Source organism: Merops nubicus, unplaced genomic scaffold, assembly GCF_000691845.1.
Source record: "Merops nubicus isolate BGI_N331 unplaced genomic scaffold, ASM69184v1 scaffold11911, whole genome shotgun sequence".
Classification (NCBI taxonomy): domain Eukaryota; kingdom Metazoa; phylum Chordata; class Aves; order Coraciiformes; family Meropidae; genus Merops; species Merops nubicus.
Genome location: NW_008586278.1, coordinates 21,489 through 41,462, shown reverse-complemented (window position 1 = coordinate 41,462; position 19,974 = coordinate 21,489). Strand labels below are relative to the sequence as shown.

General features: G+C 37.9%; 1 protein-coding gene across 1 annotated transcript in view; it reads right to left on the bottom strand.

The window, feature by feature from the left end:
• Positions 1 to 639: 639 nt before the first annotated feature.
• Positions 640 to 19,974, bottom strand: part of RASGRP1 (RAS guanyl releasing protein 1 (calcium and DAG-regulated)) — a gene marked incomplete at its 5' end in the record, with an annotated part of 38,948 nt that continues 19,613 nt past the window's right edge. Inside the window, 13 exons of the mRNA XM_008948595.1 lie at positions 640 to 774; positions 2,209 to 2,582; positions 4,512 to 4,658; positions 5,272 to 5,308; positions 5,992 to 6,136; positions 6,776 to 6,885; positions 7,921 to 8,025; positions 8,638 to 8,718; positions 10,993 to 11,268; positions 12,850 to 12,966; positions 13,659 to 13,832; positions 18,466 to 18,619; positions 19,323 to 19,454. Coding sequence (XP_008946843.1) covers positions 640 to 774; positions 2,209 to 2,582; positions 4,512 to 4,658; positions 5,272 to 5,308; positions 5,992 to 6,136; positions 6,776 to 6,885; positions 7,921 to 8,025; positions 8,638 to 8,718; positions 10,993 to 11,268; positions 12,850 to 12,966; positions 13,659 to 13,832; positions 18,466 to 18,619; positions 19,323 to 19,454 — 1,987 coding nt within the window. The remainder of the gene's footprint in view (positions 775 to 2,208; positions 2,583 to 4,511; positions 4,659 to 5,271; positions 5,309 to 5,991; positions 6,137 to 6,775; positions 6,886 to 7,920; positions 8,026 to 8,637; positions 8,719 to 10,992; positions 11,269 to 12,849; positions 12,967 to 13,658; positions 13,833 to 18,465; positions 18,620 to 19,322; positions 19,455 to 19,974) is intronic.

The following is a 19,974-nucleotide window of genomic DNA, read 5'->3' as shown; positions in this document are numbered from 1 at the left end:
AGGAATTCTGAAGTTCTGAAAGAGGTTTAAAAAAATTGTCAGTTTATCTTAAGTTCTAAGAATCAAATATCATTAGCTTAACTACTTATTTTAATATTGTCATTAAACTTTAGAAATAAAGATGGCAGTCACTTCATTATTTTAATTGGTTTCAGCCACAGTGAGAAGGAACTGTTTCTCTTAATGGAATATTATCCAGTTTCACTTAAATACTCAGTTTCATTGAACATTTCTTTCTACAAACCTGAATTTGGGCCAAATCTGAGGTGACACAGGCTTATGAATAGCTACTTTGTCAGAACACTTGTAGAGCGAGATGTGCTGCTGGCGACCAGGTCACTGGGGAATCCACATGGTCTTCATCATGAACAGAAACTTCAGAAACAATGTCACTTCTTTTAAATGCAAACCTAGAAGATACTATTCTAATTTCACAGATAGTGCTGAATTACCTTCAAGAGTCAAAGGAATGGATTTATATGTTTGGGAATGTATGTTTTATGTGGAAATGTGTTGAGTAAAGAGACTATTTCTGCCTAACATCTTTAGGACTCTCTCCAGTTCACTTGGTAATGCAACTTTAGCACAACCCATCCTTTAGTCTTGTGTTCTTCCACAAGAGATTTCCTCTCTTGTCTGCTAGGAGCAGTCTCTGTGTTGTAGGTTGTCGACTACATGATTTCTTTGCTGGATTGTGAGAGATTCAATTGTCTTATGTGCCTGTTCCAGCTGGATCTTTAAACCTTCATTGTCTGCCTTTAGAATATTTCTTTCCTAAACAAAAGAAATAGAGAATGGTATTTTATTTATCATTTGCTTCAGAACTGTCTGGTTGTATGTTCAGGTTGACTGGCATAAATGTAAGCTGGTGTAGCTCTTATCTGTGGAACAGAACCTGTAACTCATTTGAGAGTTTCCATAGTCACTGATCTATCCTTTGTGTATACTTTTAAAACTTTCCAGCAGCTGTCTGACAGTCACATCCACAACCTGCATTTATCCACCCTCCACTGCTGCTCTTCTAACAGCAGTAATCTGGGGGAAACAAGAACCCAGCTCACACTTTACTGCTCTGCTAATGCAGAAATAGATGTACAATAATCAAAAACATTAATTTATAACATCAGCTGCTGCTCAGTCATTGAGGTCAGGACCTGGTGAGGGAGCAAGGACAAGTATAGACTGTGGGACTCACATGAATGGGACATTTTAAAGAACCAGTTCTTGCATCCAAACTTCACATCCTTACCTGTACTGAATGTGCTGTTGACTGAAAGAGAAATGATCTGTACTGGAAGATTCTTGCTAATTGTCTTAACCTCTGTCTTAATAAATGAGTCACCTTTCATATAAGGTGAGCTCACTTTATCAACAGCAAAGGACACTTTGAAAGTTATACTGATCATTCAGATATCAGGCTGTGGTTCTGTTGTTGACTATTTCCATGCTGGTACATCTCAGAGTAATGATAGTAATGAGTAAGGTATGAAAATAAGTCTGCCTTAATTCCTCATCATATCTGGATCTGTCCATCAGTCACATTGATGATATTGTGATAGTCTCTTTAGCTATCTGGAAAGGTGTTGTTTTTACAAACCTGAATTTAGGCCAAATCTGAGGTGACACAGTCTTAAGAATAGCCACTGTATTGGAACACTTGTAGAGTAAGGTGAACCACAACTGGGCTGATGCAGGTGAAATCTAGCAAGAGGCCTTGTGTTTACACAGGAAAATTTCTTGGTGACTTTTAAGTTATCAAAAAAAAAAAAAAAAGAAGGAATTCGCTGTCAGTTGAACAAAAGCAGAGCTCCCCACCCTCCCCACACCATATAGTCTGTCTCTTAGAGGAGCAGAGGGCACTAAAAGCAGGAAGAAATTCAGGGCTGTGTTAGGCGTTTTATGGAGTAAAATCCTATCCTAAGCAATTCAATTATGTTCATGTTCCTGCCTGTCACTTTGAAGACTTGACAGGGATCAGTGTAATCATAACAAGGGCTTCAAGATCTATTCCCTAAGACCTGTGCTAGTACTAACATTTATGCCTGAAATACTAAAGTGGCTAAGAATTTATGATGCCCCTTGTGTATTGTTCTGGCAATTAACTACAGTGGAACAAGGGGACACCTCCCCACGCAGCCACCCCCCACACCCTACAACCATTCTGCAGCACTGGTGTGTAAAACGGAATTTGTTTCATCGTGTACATACCTGCTCAAGTTCCTGGTATGAGGGTTTATAGCTGTGATGCTCCTCCTTCATTTTCTGGCTGGAGTCCTTGTTTTCCCATTTAACATATGCCTTTCTGCGGCCTAGAATCGGGCTTGGACGTGGGGATGGTGGAGCTGCCTGGAGATAAGGATTTTCTGGCATCCTGTGTTCTTTCTTCCCTGTCTGCTTACGAGATACATCAGCAGCCAGCAGTCTGAGATCAGTCTGTGTACCTTTATGAACCACAGCTGGTTTCAGTCTCACTGAGATTTTCTGAGCTGAGGAACCCATGAGCATAATGGTTCGGTCCTTGCTGTCTTCACTGTGCTCCACTATTTCCCCATTAGGAAATGTGAACACTCCTTCTTCTTGTCCTGTAGAATATATATGGTAAATTGAGTCATCATCTTATCCCAGGAAAGGAGAAACAGGAGGCACAGCAATTAAACATTATTTTAATAAATAAACCAAGGTTTATTCTTTATTGATACTGCATTCATTGCTCTCCAAAATAGGTGTCACTGGAAGTTTCTTAATGTTGTGTCTCTTGGAACAACTCCTTGCCCTGTCTCAGTAACATACATATGAATCAGTAAGAGCAAAACAGGTGTAGCATCAAGGTCAGCTGAAGAAAAACCTCTAGATGACTAAGAGGTTTTACATAGACCATTAATCTTGGTGACTGGGCTGGGCTGGAAGCTTAAACCTGGGTGTTAGGTTCAGTGTTATCACAACCTGCAGCTCATTCACTTTAAAAAGTTGACATAAGAGTAAAAACTTGGGGATAGGGGGAGTCACAATGCTAGAAATAGTGGGCAAAATATGTGATTAAAGGATTTTAAAAAGACCTCTTTCAGATAAAATAATTTCTGTTGTTGGGAAGAAAATTAAATGAGGCTGCATGTTCAAACATGAAGGGAAAGAATAAAGTTGGTCCAGTAGCTGCTACAGACTTTGGAGAATTAAATGAGGATATGGATGAACAGATCAGGTTTACACCTTCAACTTAGATCTGAACCCCCATTCTTCAACATGATGTAGAGTTGAGAGGTACCATATTCTGGCACACTGGGTGACGATGGGTCAACATGCTACAGTTCAGTCCCTCTATACGTGTGACATCCCACAAGGTGGTTATTACTCAGTGCTGTAGCCACTGCAGGTGCAAGCACACAAGATGCACGTGGCCATTACCAAGAGTTGTCTGCATTAAGCTCCATATAAGTGCTAATAGGAATCCTAAGATGGAATCCAGCAGTATGGATCTGAAATGCAATGCTAAAAGATTGATATTGAAGCGTGAACGGCTGAGGTTAACTCCCCATCCCTGAGTGAGGGTTGGCATATGGGTGATATCCACCATCAGGCAAGAAGGACCCTCCTGACTGATTTTCACCCACGGTCTGGCCGGCCTTGGGTAGGAACTGATTAGGAGATCACCACCAGGTGCCCCCACCTTCCACATTAACTTGGAGGGGGGGCAAGAAGCTCCCTCTATAAGAGCTGACTGTTGGCAGGGGGATTGGTTGTGCTGCCTGTATAGTGTATGTGCTGTGTGAGGGTTCTGGTTCTCGAAAGGGGTTCCCTGACTCTTCATGACAAGTGGAGTTCCCAGGATGGCAGGGCCAGAGCATGAAGCTGTCTCTGAGTCCCTGCTCTATAACTGGGCTCATGGCCTGGCTGCTGCCCTCTCGATGGCTTGGCTCCTTGGCTGGCTCACTCCCTTCTTTGTGTTCACTGCAATGGGTGAGTGCATTGACTTGTTCCTCCCTCTGGTTGTCTGGCCCTTTGGGTCTCTGGTGTGTGGTGTGGTAGTGGAGGGAGGAGTTTGGCTGTTGGGCTGTCTGTTAATGATAATACCATTCTATATTGGGCAAGTGGTCAGCAGAAGGAAGTGCAAGAACTGGACTTAAAGATCATTAGATACAGGCAAAGAGCAGGAGAGAAATTCAAAGAAAGAGACTATGGAGAGAGAGTTGAAACACCCAAATCAAAATTTAAAACAAAACAGAAGTAGCCTGAGCCTTATTCAAGGGCAGCACTTCCTCCTTTGGAGGCCTACATGGTAATATCACAATATAAGAAGTTTATATAGCTTGCTTGATACAAGAAGGAAAGATGGGAGAGAGCTGTAGATCTTTAGTTTCTAATTAAATGAAATACAGGCAGTTCTAGTTTATATGTTGACAAGACACTGCTGTTAACTAACAAAACCTAAAATGATGCTGCATAACTCAGCTTTAGAATAAAAAGGAGCAAAGGAAAGATTATATTTTGATATTTTTAATGTGATCTTTTCTCACCGTGGAGTTGCTCTTTGACTCCTACTGGGCAGAGGCTTGAAGCAAGAGCAGATGTTGGGCTGCTGTCTGCAGCTGAAGTTTTGGGCCGTCTCTTGCACTCGATCACAACCAGGTCTTTGCATTGCTTGTGACAGTTCATTCCACAGTCTGTAAACAGAACAGAACGTTCACGTGACTCAGTAGCTCTGCACCAGCACCTCGGATCAGCTCTCACACAGCGCTGTCTCCCCAGGAAACAAGAAAGCTTCTCTGGTGTTCTCTACGTGCATTACCTGTAATCAACACACATCTGGCACAGAAACCAATAACATTGCTGTGTTACCTACATCTAGAACTCCTTTTGATTGTGGACACACAAACTAGCAACAGTCGGTCACAACCGTGTTCCCACTGCAGCAGTTGCAGGGAAAGCAGATGCCTGGACGAGGAAGAAAACGCTCCAAAATACATGTTGTGAACGTGCTGCACGGTTACCACAGTGTTGGTGCTTGCACCCGTTGGAATAGGAAGGTCTCTTCCCAAACTCTCTGAATTCAGTGATGTTTTGCAAAAGGCTAGAGCTATCAGTTATGGGTTCTTTCATCTTTGCATTTCTTCTGGACCATCTATCTGTCGTACTATTCTTGACTCAGTCCTATTCTACCTGAGAGGTCTGATTAAATAGGTCCATAGACATAGCAAAGTATCTCAGGATGATGAGATTTTTCTGTCATTAACCATCAGTTATAGATTATAATTAACAAAGTGTGAAGTACCTTACCTTTGCATCTGTATCCTTGTTTAATGACTCCCCATAGCTGAAATTCAAACAAACAGGAAGACTATGTATTAACATATTGCTCTGTACTTTGTTACCTCCAGATGTAAAAATCCCCTAAAAGCTCCAATCATCTCTAACACCTGAGCACCTGCAGAATATCTTGGGTGTCTTACCCTTTTAATGGTAAATCCAGATAGGAACTGTTTACCTCTTTAGCAAACAATATTTTTAGTTCCTCTATCACAAAATATCCTGAGCTAGTCTCTAATGAATACATCAGCAGATGTGACAGCCCCCAGAGAAGTTGTGGAGCTGGAGTAGATGGAGAATTCTGTCTCAGCACCCTTGTTTGATCCCAGCTAAACTGGAGGTTGGTAGGACAGTTAGTTTTATAAAATCTTTCTCTGCCCTAGGCATGGGGCACGTCATGTCTGTATGAGGACATGAAGTGGAAGGCTCTGGATTTGGAAGTCTTGTCCGAGACTCTTTGGTGACACAACCAAACACCAGAAGGTAGGAGGAGCCATGTTTGAACAGGTAATACAGCAAAGACGGGTGTAAAGGGTACCTTAAATAGCTACACAGACAGAAGCCTGGCATTCTGTGTGGCTTCACTGTTTTATATAGATCCGTGTCTGTATATGACATATGGTGATCTTGAGATTAAAAAAGGCACTATTCCAAACAATCTTAACATAATTTACTAAAAAGTAAGCTTACAAATCCAGCACAGTTGTCGCAGAAAGTAGGCCTTAAGTAAGTGGTCTCTTGGAAGTTGTGAGCAAAGCCAAGTCCTAGTTTGGAATAGATTGAGCTAGCCCTCATAAAGTAAGCAGTTATTTCATCCCTGCTGATCAGACCTTCCCTGAAAATAAACAAAAAAACATGTTTGGGACACACATTTTCATAAATGCATAAGAAGAATTACCTTGCTTCACTATTTATAATGGCAGTAGCTGTTTCATGGGGAAAAAAACACTAGAGTGACCTCAGTAATCCTTGTTAATGGCTTCCAAAGTCTACAGAACCTTATCTACACATTTAAAAAGCAGCCTGTAAGGATAAACAAAATAGCTGCATACGTGATGCAACCTCAAAACTACTTCATAGAAAACCTCTGAATAAACACGATTGTATTCTTCCATGCTTTAATATCTTAAGAAGAATGTTCTTAATTTGACTAAACTATACATTTGCCAATTTTCTCTTTTTGAGGGATGGGTTCATCTTAGGAAGGTTCTTCAGCAGTATGTACTGAAAATTAGAAAAATAATGTTTAATGATAATGTTCTTCCTCCTACATCAGCCTGGTTACCACTGCTGCAAGCTCATGAAGATGTCATTCACAAAACATTTCAACAATGCTTTTGTCAGTTATGTTTTCGCTTCTGTTTGTGAATGAAGAGGATGACTTTACCATGCTAATAATAGAAATAAAATTTAAACGCAAAACCCCCTCCCAGAACAGATGTTATAAAGTTGATAAGCAGCACTAGGTACTCACCAGTCCTTAGCCATTACACAAAATGAGAATGGAAAACTGGCAGCTATCTTTTCAAATTCTTCCTGGGAAATGTATCCATCCTGATCGTGGTCATAATTTTTGAAGACAGACTGTGTGTGATAATAGTAGAATAGTTTATTGCAAGGATTGTAATTACTTTAGAAAGCCTCCACCATACTTGTGGATTTCCTCTCCTACCTTCTCCCAGTATCTATTAAACAGTACAACAGTCTAACTGCTGCTTTTGCTTGAGACTAAAGCAGCATTATGATTTCTTGATTTGTAGCAAAATGGAGATTAAGTCAACATAGGCTGGACTAAATGCTTTGCTGCAGAATTACAGCTCTTTTAGGGTTTCACTTTAAGATCATTATGTCCAGGCCTACCTATACAACTTGTACTAATGCTCTCAATTAGTGCTCTTAGTGATGATATTTGTAGCCAAATCGGTGCAGCTGCTTAGCTTATTTCATCAGGTCAATGCTACCTGAAAAGTAGTTATGACAGACTTGTCACACAGACACCTACTGCCACTTGTGGAACAACATTACTGTTTGTCTCTGCCCCTAAGGCAAGGAGCACACTTAAGCCAAATTCTGAAGTATTCCAAAACAGCATGTATCGAAAGATATCTAGCAGTATTAGAAGTGTTTAAAAGGAAAACAGATGAAGCAGGGTGCAAAGACAAACTCTGCCTCCCTCCCCCCATCAGTTTTGGAATCAATCACTTCAGCTTACTTGATGGTTTCTAGTAAAGTGGGTGACCCAAAAGAGAGAAAAAGAAATAGCTGCTAGTAAAGATGCTATTAAGGGGCCCACTTTCAGACTCCGTCAATAACATGGTGTTGAGGTCCCTGGTAGAAATGGACTCTGGCTCCCTGGAAGGGTGACTGTGGAAGTACTCCAACCAGCATTCACATTCCCTGCTGGCTCCTCAGCCATTTAAAAAATTTATTTGTATGCCTCATGGGCTGCTGCTGCTATTTACAGCTAGGCAGATGCATCTGTTAGGGAGGACAGAATTGCTTACAAACTCAGCACAGATATGACATGTGGCCAGTATTTTTTTCCTTCTTTGTATCTTCTCAGACCTAGAAATTAAGGCTACAACTGATACATAATGTCAATAGTCCAACTGTACTTACATCTACCATCCTCTGAACATGCTTGCTGATGGTTTTTGGATCAGGTTTTGGGGCTACTCCTGAGGCCCAGTCTGCAACTACTGGTGGTCTGGAAGGTGTTGAAGGCTAGAATAAATTAAATGGAACTTCATCAGTACCACATGGAAAGACTTTCAGTATTAAATCATCTTTCATTTGTGACAGCAGACTGTGATACAGGACTGCAGAAATAGCCTGCTAGACCCAACATCATGCTTTTAATAACTACATAGTACTTAAGAGGAAGCTCTTCCCTGAACTGTCCAAAACAGTTGTCATTCCTTAGATTGTTACAGTTCATTGACACCCCTAAATGCACTGTCTTTTCCATATTTATAAAACAAGAACAAAACTATGGTATCACACTCATGGAGTTCATAATTTGAGTTATATAAGAATTCTTCATTTAAAAGCATCAGTATCAGTTGCCAAAATTGAGCCTGATATCATGTCTCCACACAAGTAACTTCTTTTATGTTTGTGTTCATATTATAAAATCTCACATGGTGTTAGCTCTCCCATATAACTTAGGCTTCATCATCAACCAAACAATTTATGCCTTAACAGATTTTGATCAGTCTAGAAAGCTAAAATTATTTCAATTTAGCATAAAAGATAATTAAATGAATGCAAGGGATAAAATTATGTCACTCATAAGGCAAAAAAATAATTTTCTTAAGACTCTGTAAAGTTTCTTACGGCAGCTCGGTGACTTCTTGGCTCTCGTGCATATGAAAGCTCATAAATTTCATCTTCTGTGTAGTAAAGATCAAGGGACAGCTGAAAACAAACACAATGTTAGTTTAATCCCAGAACACTCAACTACTACTTGATAAACTTGTTCTTGGCATGCTTTAGTATTTTTTGGTGGATTTTTAGTTTAGGTTGCATGTATTAAAAATACACTTGAGCTGCACAGGTGTTCACAGGGATTTGAAACAGGTACATCTCTAAATTCCAGACTCTTATCACCATTAGCTGGGAACGTGTAGCATTACACAGCTACAGTCATTAGCACAGCAACCGACTGTAGGCATCATTAGCAGTCAGTTAATACTTAACCTGGAAAAAACTGCTACTCCCATAACATTCAAGTGGTCTGTCATGCAACTAAGCACAGAAGCACCATTCCACTGCAACTGTACATCCACTCAAATTCTCAGAAAACTCTTGGACAAGCATGACATGCTTATCTACTCTAGCTGTGACCATGCTGAACTAAGAAATATATGATGAGGATAAAAGACAGACTTGCATATATTTAGTGAGAACCTTTAGCTGTCAACAGCAGTTACGTGAAGTGAGAAACATTACACCTGGGTAAATAAAGGAATTTGGGGAAAAAAAAACCTTCAAATTAATACCTTTGCTTTTCCTTACATCTTGGAAAACAGTATAGCAAATATTTTTCTTGACTGGAAACAAATTTCAAGCTAAGAGTGAAGACTGGTAAATTTCCAACAAGTATCATGTTACATGCAAATATTCACACTAGACATGATGGAGTAGAAAAGCTAGATGTAAACGTATTACAAGCCTCAACCTATGGCAGGTCCCAAGGAAATTTAAACTTGTCAGAGGGTGAAGATCATGGCAGTCAGATGTATCAAAACTAAAAAAACCAAAATATTCTATTTTATCTAATAAACAACCTTATTCAAATTGCAGATATGCAATAACTCTTACTGCAGGAGTTACTGTTGTAGTAATAACTGAATAATTTTAGATTCTTGGGGAAGTACTAAAGTAGTTTTTGACACTCAAAACAAAAGTCCAAATGTTACAATACTTCTATGATTTACTGACTTACGTATGCAATTACTAATACCTCTTCAAACTGATTTGCACCTGCTAATGAGAAAGCATATCACTAAAGGAAACAGAAGAAGGAAAAAGACTGTTGAATAAATTGGGGAACTAAAAGGAAAATTGTGCCCTGGAATATCAGCAGATTAAAAGCTCCTGCTTTGAAGCTGGAAATGAAGTATTTCAATATTGACATTATATTGTTAATATTACATAATTAATATTTATTATATTTACCTATTCCAATTAATATTAAATTAAAATTTACATTTATATAATAAGATATTTAAAATTAAATATTTATGTCCTGTCATATACAGCTACATGAAATTGTGGCTGAAGTTCTACATATTTGTAATAGAAAGATTTTATAAAACTTTTTTTTTTAAAAAAGGTACTTAATTTGAGATAAAACATTTAAAACATGTAGCAGGAAGGAATTCACTTTAGGGCTCTATTTTAGGCCCTGGGCAATGTGTTTTTAGTTTAGAGAGAATAACCTCAAGCACCTGAGCATTTTATCTGCTAGTTCTTTGCTGAAACTGGGCTTGTAACCAGAAAATGGAAGCCCCCTATCTAGTTTTCCAAGCTGAGGTATTTGTTAAGGACAAACAAAACTGAGAAACAAGAAAGGTAGAGTTACTATTTTAACAAAAGGTGGTATTTTAACTTACTAGGAGAAGCTAAAAACTATTATTGTGACATACATCCTGGGTAGTATCAATTTTTAGTAATATGGCTAGTAATATAACTAGATATGACTGGAAGAATAATACAACAACTATATTTGTCAGACATTCTTTTTAGTGCCAGAAGAAACTCAGCTAGACAAGTAGTGTATTTTAACCCTATACATCTTGAGGGACTGAACTATGTGAAAGTTTTTGTGTTCAAATCAACAAAGATTTGTATGCAATCTTCTGCCTCCAAGATGCATCTAAGGAAGGTTTCTACCTTTCTCCATATTTAGGCTTAATCAGCAGAGGATTTAGAGCACTTCCTAAGGGAAAGTACAGACAGAATACTATATACTACTATAGCACAGCAGAAAAACATTTTCCTTCCCTTACAAAAATAATTGGAAGCATACTGCTGAACTGGAAGCTTTGCCTTTGCTGCCAGATAAACCAGTATCACTAACTTTTTCTCTTCTTCTATTGGTCATTTCCTTACGGAAAATAAAAAGATATGAGATGTATATGAAATGATTTTTTAAATTGAGGTATTCATCTTATCTAACAGACTTACAGTAAGCAAATGAACAAGGTCCATATTGGCCTCCAGAGGAAGTGGCATTTCCTGGAGTTGTATCAGCTCATTTATGTGGTTATACAGAGAATATAGTTTGTATATATTAATTTTTTTGTCCTCTAAGTAGTCTGGCATGCCCTCATGAAGTGATATCAAGTCTTTCAGGTGGACCCCAAGGATTGGGATCTTAAAGTTACTGCATTCATTATAGGCACGTCGGTAACTATCATAATTTCTGTAAGATGAAAGCAGTTCTGTCATTTCATTAAACACCTAAAAATAAAAAGAAAACAAAAAAAATTAAAATTCAGTACTGTTTTTGTTCTGGTCATACAGCACAAGAATTTCCCGTATTATTGTTAAGGGTTTTACTCTTGAAACAGATTTTAAAACTTCAGGCTTCAAATGACATCTAGGTATTCACCTTATGTAAATTAACTATCTATAATATGTAATTATATTATATACATATATATACACGTATATATGTAATCTATAGCCTAATCCATCATGCTGGTCTTTATCTATTGCTTTTCTTTCTAGTTGAATTTCTAATTTAGCTGATGAAAAGCAATAGGATCCTCTCAAATCAAGGAGATGTGTATGCAGTTACACATGTGCTTTTTTCCCCTGGAAATGAAGAAAATATATTTGACTTGCTGTAAAGGCCATATGAAACTTAAGTCTAGCAGTATAAATATTTTCCTTGTTTAAACTATAAAGGTACAAAGCTGACTTGTAATGTCATAAAATCAGTGGACCGATGTTTTCTTGTGGAAGTTCCTGTCTAACCCCTTAATATTTAATCTTCACAAACTCTTCTTTATAGCTAGTGTGTTCTCAAATCACTAATTACCAGCCTTTATTTATCTGCTTTCTACTAGCACTTGTATACAGTCTTTTGATGTAAAAAGTTAATCAAATGATGGGCACACATGCAAATCATTCCTCATGACACAATTTGTAGAAAAACATGCTCTTAAATAATCTTGCTAACTGGTTTTATAGATCCTGAGAGCTGCAACCATTATCAGCTGGAGGTTGTATTTCTGGTCTATTCTCCAGCTATGCACCGTTCATTCAAACTGAACATACTGTGTTTAAAATGGGTTCACTAGTTACCTATATGAAATCTTTCAGGCCCCAAACAAGTTTAAAATAATAAAGCATGTGAATCTCTCAAGAAGAGGTCTCCTATGAAGTCATTTCATTGCTTAAAAAATATGCTTTCCTTCAGAGTTTTAGTAGTCAGAATCTCAGCAAAAAAACATATCCATCTGCATTTCCCAAGAATTTAATTGGAAATTACAACTGATGCCTAACATTCCACTGTATTACAATGTGTGTGTATTAGGGCTAAGTTTGTTCAAGTCTGAACTAGATAAAATCTGTCATAAGGAAAGATCAGATGAGTAAAACCAGTCCTTTCAGTTTTAAATGCTAAGTGCAGAGCTCTGTGCTAGCATGTCATAGACTTGGGATAATCAGTGTTGCTATGGATGACAAAAATTTTGTTCTCCAGTGTTCGAGGATCCAATTCCGTTTTCATGTTTGAATGGTATTCTGTACTACTGCATATAAATGAAAATGCAGCTTGTCACATCTGAGTATTAAAAGAGAAACTTTAGAGAAGGTATACAAATCTTGAAGAAAGGTGGAGTTAGAAGTGTAGGAGTAACTGGTGTTGTAAAGATGAAATGAGAAAGAAAAAACTCTCCAAAACCAAAGGAATTCTTCCATTTGGTGGTTTTTTTTCCTCTTTATATCTTATCCAATGAAATAAGGTATTTTGTGCAATAAAAAAAAAAAATTAAAGGTTACCTTGTTTGTAGAACTTAAAGTAGCAATACCAACCTTAATTACATCATGAGGAACACATGAACTTGTTTCCTTGAGTCTGGAAATGGAACTGTGGCAGAGACCTCCTATTACTGCCATTAATGTATTGAAATTCTGTAGCTGGTGGAGCTTCTGTGTTGACATACAAAAAAATCAGTATTTATTATTTAAAGGTTCAAGTGGTTCAATATGCACATCCAAATTCTACATTTCCTCTGTCTCCCTTAAGTCTTACAAGTTTGTGACACTATTCATTTGAATTCATTCCTTTTGGTAATGAATTGTGATTTTACTGGGTGTAAGATGTATTTATTCTACTATTATTAAATTATATATTAATTCTGCAGATACAGTAAGTCTTCAAAGTACTTCCTCAGTACTTATCCCTTTTCTCACAGTTTACCACAACTACAAAACACTGCCTATTATCTTGGTTATGACTAGAGTTGAATTAGTATGCAAAGAATACCAACAGGACCATAGCTCTTCTATCCAGCAAGGCATATCTGGTAGAAATGCTTCTAAATAAAGACAAAGGAATAACAGTGGCTCATGCAGTAACAGCTTGGAATCTCAACAGCTGATTCAAAACCTTGTCTAGTTTTTCAGTGAAAACAATTTCTTTAGAATTGATATGAGAAAGATATGATGCCAAGACCCTGTAATATCTGAATCCTTAGTATAAAACCACAGCATACACGTATGAACCAGGAGACCAGTGCCAACACTCCCAGTTGACCTTACAGTTGTAGCATGGCAAAAGCAACTAAAGGTCTGTATCAGAGAAAGACAAAACCAGCATCACACATCAAACTGTAACTGACCTGTGCAACATGAATGAACTTGATGAACACTTCAGCCCGAAGCTGTGGTGTTGGTCTGCTGAGAACCATTAGCTGCACCCATTGAGAGATACCATTGCAAAGAGCAATTGATCTTTCCATTGTTGGATTCTCCTTCACACAACTATTCACAATGTAGTTCTGATAATCTGAGAACTTAAACAAATCCAAGTGTAAATGAAAACTCATCTACAGTTTTATATACCTCATGATCTGTGTGCAGATACAGGTCTGCTTTTCAAATGAAATACACAAGATATATTTTACACCTCAAATATCCACCAGACTGAAATCTTTCCTTTGTCAAAGTTCAAAGCAGAATGCTTCAACTAACTGAATTACATGAAAGCAACTTTTTGTCATAATTTGCATCACATAATGATGCAAATGCATCATGTGTATCTCAGAAACCTTGGCTCTCATAAGCCCTAGGATGAGTAGAACCAGAGCTTTCCTCTCAGCCTCACTTGCTCCACAAATTCATTGAATCTAGGCTTCTACAAGGAAGGTTAAACTGAATTCAAAGTGTAATCTTAGTAACTCAGTGATAGTTTAAGGAATTTAAATGTTCAGTTTATGTAGCTAAGGCACACTTCAGAATTAAGCTATGCTAATTAAAAAAGCAAGTTCAAGGAGATTAATATAAAACTGAGATAAGACCATTAAGTATGAAGGCCACAAATTCCGTAATGTTTTTAATACAGCTTGTGAGATTCTCTTATCTAACCAAAGTAATCTAAAATTTTTCAGTAGACACCTGTATGTAAGAAATAAGATTTTTTTAAAGCCATTCTTTCCATTAAGATGAAAGAGAAGCAATCATTTCTTTTTTGTTGATGCAATTCTTATCCATTCTTTCAATTTATCCATTAACAAAAATTTCAGTCATTGGAAAATATGACACAGGATTTATGCATCCATTCTTTACTGCTACCACTAATACTAACATTTTACAAAAAACATTTATTGTTGTAATAGGTACATATTCCTTTCTTAAAGCCAGAAGAAGATGTTGAATGGTATTGACTCTTAAGAAAAAGTCATAAATTGTCAGGCTGCTGTTTGTTTCTTGCTCTCCTTCTCTCACTTCCTTGCCACTTTTTAACTTTTTTCCATCCATTTAATAAGAACTATTAACACTTTAGGAAGCATATATGATGGCACATATCTCTGGATTTGTCCTCTTATTAAAGTAAAAATGGAAGAAACATTGAGTAATACGTAGAGCTGTCTCTGAGATTACATAGTACTTACAGTTACGGTTTGAATTTTGAACCCCAGCCAGATTTGGCTGGATCTTGAAATTTAAGCAACTGCTCTATACAGATAGGTAATTTTTCAGTATCTGACTCCATAATTATGGACTTCATAGCAGTTTCAGTACAATTATGAATCAGTTTGCTTCGTTTATATTTTGTTCTCAGCAGCTCTTTCCTTCAGAAAAAGAATTTTTTTTTTAAATGCTGATCAAATTTATATCTAACATGCCAGTTTTAAAATAATTTTGGTGCAAGGATTCACAAAATCCTTCACAATCCCCTTTGGTGGGGGTAAGTGACAAGCTGTGGGTCACTCACCCCCACCTCTTATGACTTCTTCTATTAAGAAGAAAAGGAGAGTAATTGTAGTGGATGCTCTTCTGAGGGGAACAGAAGGGCCCATTTGTTGACCAGACCCATCCCACAGGGAGCTCTGCTGCCTCCCTGGGGCTCGGGTTAGAGATATTAAAAGGAAAGTCACTGCTCTGGTGCAGCCCTCTGATTATTACTCATTGTCAGCGATTCAGGCAGGGAATGAGGAGGTTGTACAGAGAAGTCTAAAGGCACTCAGACAGGACTTCAAGGTGCTAGGGCAACTAGTCAGAGGCTTGGCTGCTCAGCTGGTGTTTTCATCAATCCCTCAAGTGGAAAGGAAAAACACTCAAAGTGGGTGGAAAACACATCTGATTAACATGTGGCTCAGAGACTGGTGCCACTGCTGGAACTTTGGGTGCCTTAATCATGGGGAAGTTTATGTGCACGTGGTCTGCTGGCATAAGATGGAGCTCCCCTGTCTCCAAGGGGAAAAAGGATCCTCACACAGGCATTGGCTGGGCTCACTGACAGGGCTTTAAACCAGCTATGAAGGGGGAAGGGGATGAATCCAGGTTCACAAGACATGTGCCTCAGGACAGCCTTCAGTCTATTGTCCTGCTCAAGGTGGACAACAATAACACAGGGCTCACTAACAAGCTAGTAACCACAGTAGTGGCCAGGAATGGTCAGATAGCAAGAGTGGAAACTGGTGGGTTAACTCCCTCTCTGAAATGCTTATATACCCATGCACGGAGTATGGGGAATAGGCAGGAGGAGCTGGAGATCTGTGTTAGGCTGAATGACTATTATCATGCATATTGATAATCATGCATATAATATTGATCTATGATCAATATTCCTCACATGGAATATTGTGTCCAGTTCTGGGCTCTTCATTTCAAAAGGGACAGAGATCTACTCCAGAGAGTCCAGAGAAGGGCTACGAGGATGACTGGGGACTGGAACGCCTGCCTTATGAGGAGAGGCTGAGAGACCTGGGGCTTTTTAGTCTGGAGAAAAGAAGACTAAGGGGGCATCTAATTAATGTGTATAAATGAGGGCTGGGTGTGAAGAAGAAAGGAGCACCCTGCTTTCACTTGTGCCCCACGATAGAACAAGGGGCAATGGATAGAAGCTGGAGCCCAGGAAGTTCCACCTCAACATGAGGAAGAACTTCTTTACTGCAAGGGTTACAGAGCACTGGAACAGGCTCCCCAGGGAGGTTGTGGAGTCTCCTTCCTTGGAGACTTTTAAGACCTGTCTGGATGTGTTCCTGTGTGACCTGCCCTAGATTAGATGGTCCTGCTCTGGCAGGGGGGGTGGACTTGGATGGTCTCCAGAGGTCCCTTCCAACCCCTGACATTCTGTGATTCATTAACAAGGTCAGTTGTAACAAAATTGTTAGTGGCAGATATGGTAAAGAAGGACAGGTACTTAAATAATACAAGAGTCTGGTACTGCAGTGACTAATTTGGGAGCCTTAACAGGAAAGTAGAATCCAAATTCTTACAGAAGTGTAGCTTTCCTTTATTTTCTAAGTAGAAATTAAAATGGTTTCCAAACACCACCGTACCTGCAGTCATTACTCTGTGAGCACCACTCCCTGCATTTTTCTTTGCTGCAAGATACATGTTGACTCATGGAAGCTTTTGCAGTGTGCTGTGTATGTTCAGGGGCCCAAGTTTTCCCTTCTGACTTTCAAATGACCAAACCTTGGAATAGTTATTCCAGTGACTGGTAACACAGCAGGTCATTTGCAGCCTTTCTCCCAGTATATGCTGGCATGTGAGAATAACAGAAGGATTCTGTGGTTTAGCCTATCATGAACACATTCTGCAAAGAGTTAATGAATAGCTATTTACTAATTATGCATTATTTTCTGAGATATTGATAAACTCCATACCAAAACTTATACATGCCTTATATGCAGGGCCTCTGAATATAAAATGTACTTAAGTATGTAACTGCTGCAACTCTGACACATCTGACACTGACTGTAATTGTACTTGTAATATTCATTACTTTAGGTCTGCAAAGAGCTTGAAAACATTAAGAGTTATATAAGCTTTGCATATTATTACTGCCTACAGGCAGAAATCTGTGCATGACTTTGGTTCTATGGCTTTTTGAATTTAATGTGAACAATTAAGAGTCATGTACTGTCAGGTCAAAATAAAGTACACTAACACATGACTCTGAAACCTTCCAGTATACATTGAGAGTCCCTTTCCTGGCAAGACTTCATTTTTAAATTGTAGTGTTTAATAAAAAAACCAAAACAAACAAACAAACAAACAAAAAAAAAACCCAAACCATTAAATATTCCAAACAAATAAAGGCCCCTAAAAAAAAAATAATTTCACTGTTATCTTCACACTAACTCTGTAATCATCTTAGATCTGGGTCTCCAGTGTTCCCTTTTCTTTTCCATGTGTGAACCATATCAGGTTTGAATAGAATTAATGCTGTGGCATAGAAGGATGCATGTGAAGCCAAGGTGCACAGGGAAGTTAGCATCTTACTAGTTACACACATAGCTGAGAAAAAAAAATTAACTATTTATCTCATTTATGTTCTCTTTAAGAATTCTTTGTGTACTTTAAAGCTTGTCTAATAAAGTATTTTAAGCCTCTGTTACATTAAAAATGGCATTTTCTCAAGTGCTTTCTTATTCCTAGTCTTTTTTTTTTAAGCACAATCAAAAATGCCAAGCAGAGTCCTGTGGACATCTTTTATACAGACAGTTCATTAGTCACTGCAGAAGAATGCTTCACTGTTTCCTAAAGCCACAGAAGGTTAGCATTCTAGGAGAATATTCCAAGTTTTCTTCATCCCATTTCAGCCTGATTAACTGATTTGCATCAAAGGAGGCTGCTTGTTCCTGTGCCCAATGACACCACTTCTTCTAACAAAAAGATTATTTGGAAGAAGGTCAAATGGTTTACTCCTCTCCTTTCCAACTGACCTTGCCCTGACTGTTCCACAGTTGCTTAAAAGGTTCACTCTCCCTCTCACCAATGACTGCAGCAAATGGGTATGTAGTCAGAATAAGTTCTACTAGATAGCTTCAACTAGTACAACAAAAGGAGCCTAGGAGCAGATTCAGCTTGTCCAACTGCTTGCACTGCAGGGTTAATCCTGTAATGTTGCCCATCTCCCATCTTTTCTACATCCCTCCCACCTTTGTTTTTTTTTTTTTAAAAAGCATCACTTACTGATATTCTTCTGAAAGACTTAAATTCAAGATAGGTAAGGTGGTCTGACAGCTCCTCTGGCTCCAGGTGATCAAAAAGAAGCGAGACTTTCCGTTTCTTACTGGTGTTGGCCTTTACACGCTGTGTCAGCTTTCTAGACCAATCCCTAGAATTTCTTTTAGACAAATTTTAAAACAGAGTTACCCTCATTCATAACCAGATACAAAATGTATGCCAAATTCTGCTCTGCTTTTGGCAGTGTGTTGCCAACCAATGTATAACTTGACTCTGTAATACAGTTCCACAGAACTATCTTACTCTCATGGGACAAGGAAGATTCTCTTCCCAAGAAAAAACTATGTGCTATGTAGCTGTAGGATTTATTTGTGACAGGACAAGTAATTTTATAACTAAAGTCACAAAATAGTACCAAGAGTTTGACAACATAATAAACTATATCATCTCACCTTTGGTATTAAAAATATGAACAGACATTTTTTACCTCATCTGTTACTCAATCAAGATGTATTCTCTTTTCTCATTGACTTCAAGTGATTTTTCAAAATCATCAAGTCTCTACAAATTTTGTAAGTTCCCTAGATAGAGTAAAATTTATATAGTACAGAGAATCAGCATAAAGTCTATACAGTAGTTAAATTCAACCTAAGCCATTTTTGAAAAACTTCCTCTACGTAATACATCAAAAATATTAATCAAAAATGATGTATGAAGGGTTCCAAGGACAGATAACATACGACTTGTTAAAATTAACCCACTATTGAACCATTATGTTGTGTACTGGAGAGATGCTATACTTAAATAAAGGAGATTCAGAGCAAAAGTTTGTTTTCTGAGCACATTGAGACTTTGGCACTCACATTTGAGTTGTGTCAATTAGACGGCAGTGTAACTCCTCACCATTAGCTTTAACCAGTTCTTGAAATTCCTCCATAGTTGCAGAAAGCTTAGAGTCCATTTTGAACATAACCCAGAACTCTGTAATCCAATACCTATTGTACATTGAAAATACAGAAACACAAAAATAAAGGTTTTTGCTCTAACATCAGTACGGCTGATACTTAGATAATTGCCTTTGGTTATGAGTTGTATTTCTTTTTGATCAACTTCAGGGGATACATCTTGCTTCTAGATGCTTTTTGGTAGGCTACCATGATTTTTTTCAGAACTCAAAATTTCAAGATTAAAAATGAATTAGAAACTACATAGCTTAATGCTCTATAGAACTATACTACAGATATGCTTGCAATAAATTTATTATTAGGATTTATAGTTTCACATGAAATCTACATAATATGCATACTGCTTTTTTCTTTAAGAAATTCTAGGTAATTTTATATATTCCTTTAAAACTTGAAAATATTTGGTCTGGACATGAAAAAAACCCACCATACTAGTCAGAATTTTATCTATTAACTGAAGAAAAACTTACTAATTAAATATATTTAGTAGTTTATAGGTGATTGTCTTACATGTGCACAATATTATCATAGAACTACACTTCCCTATGTT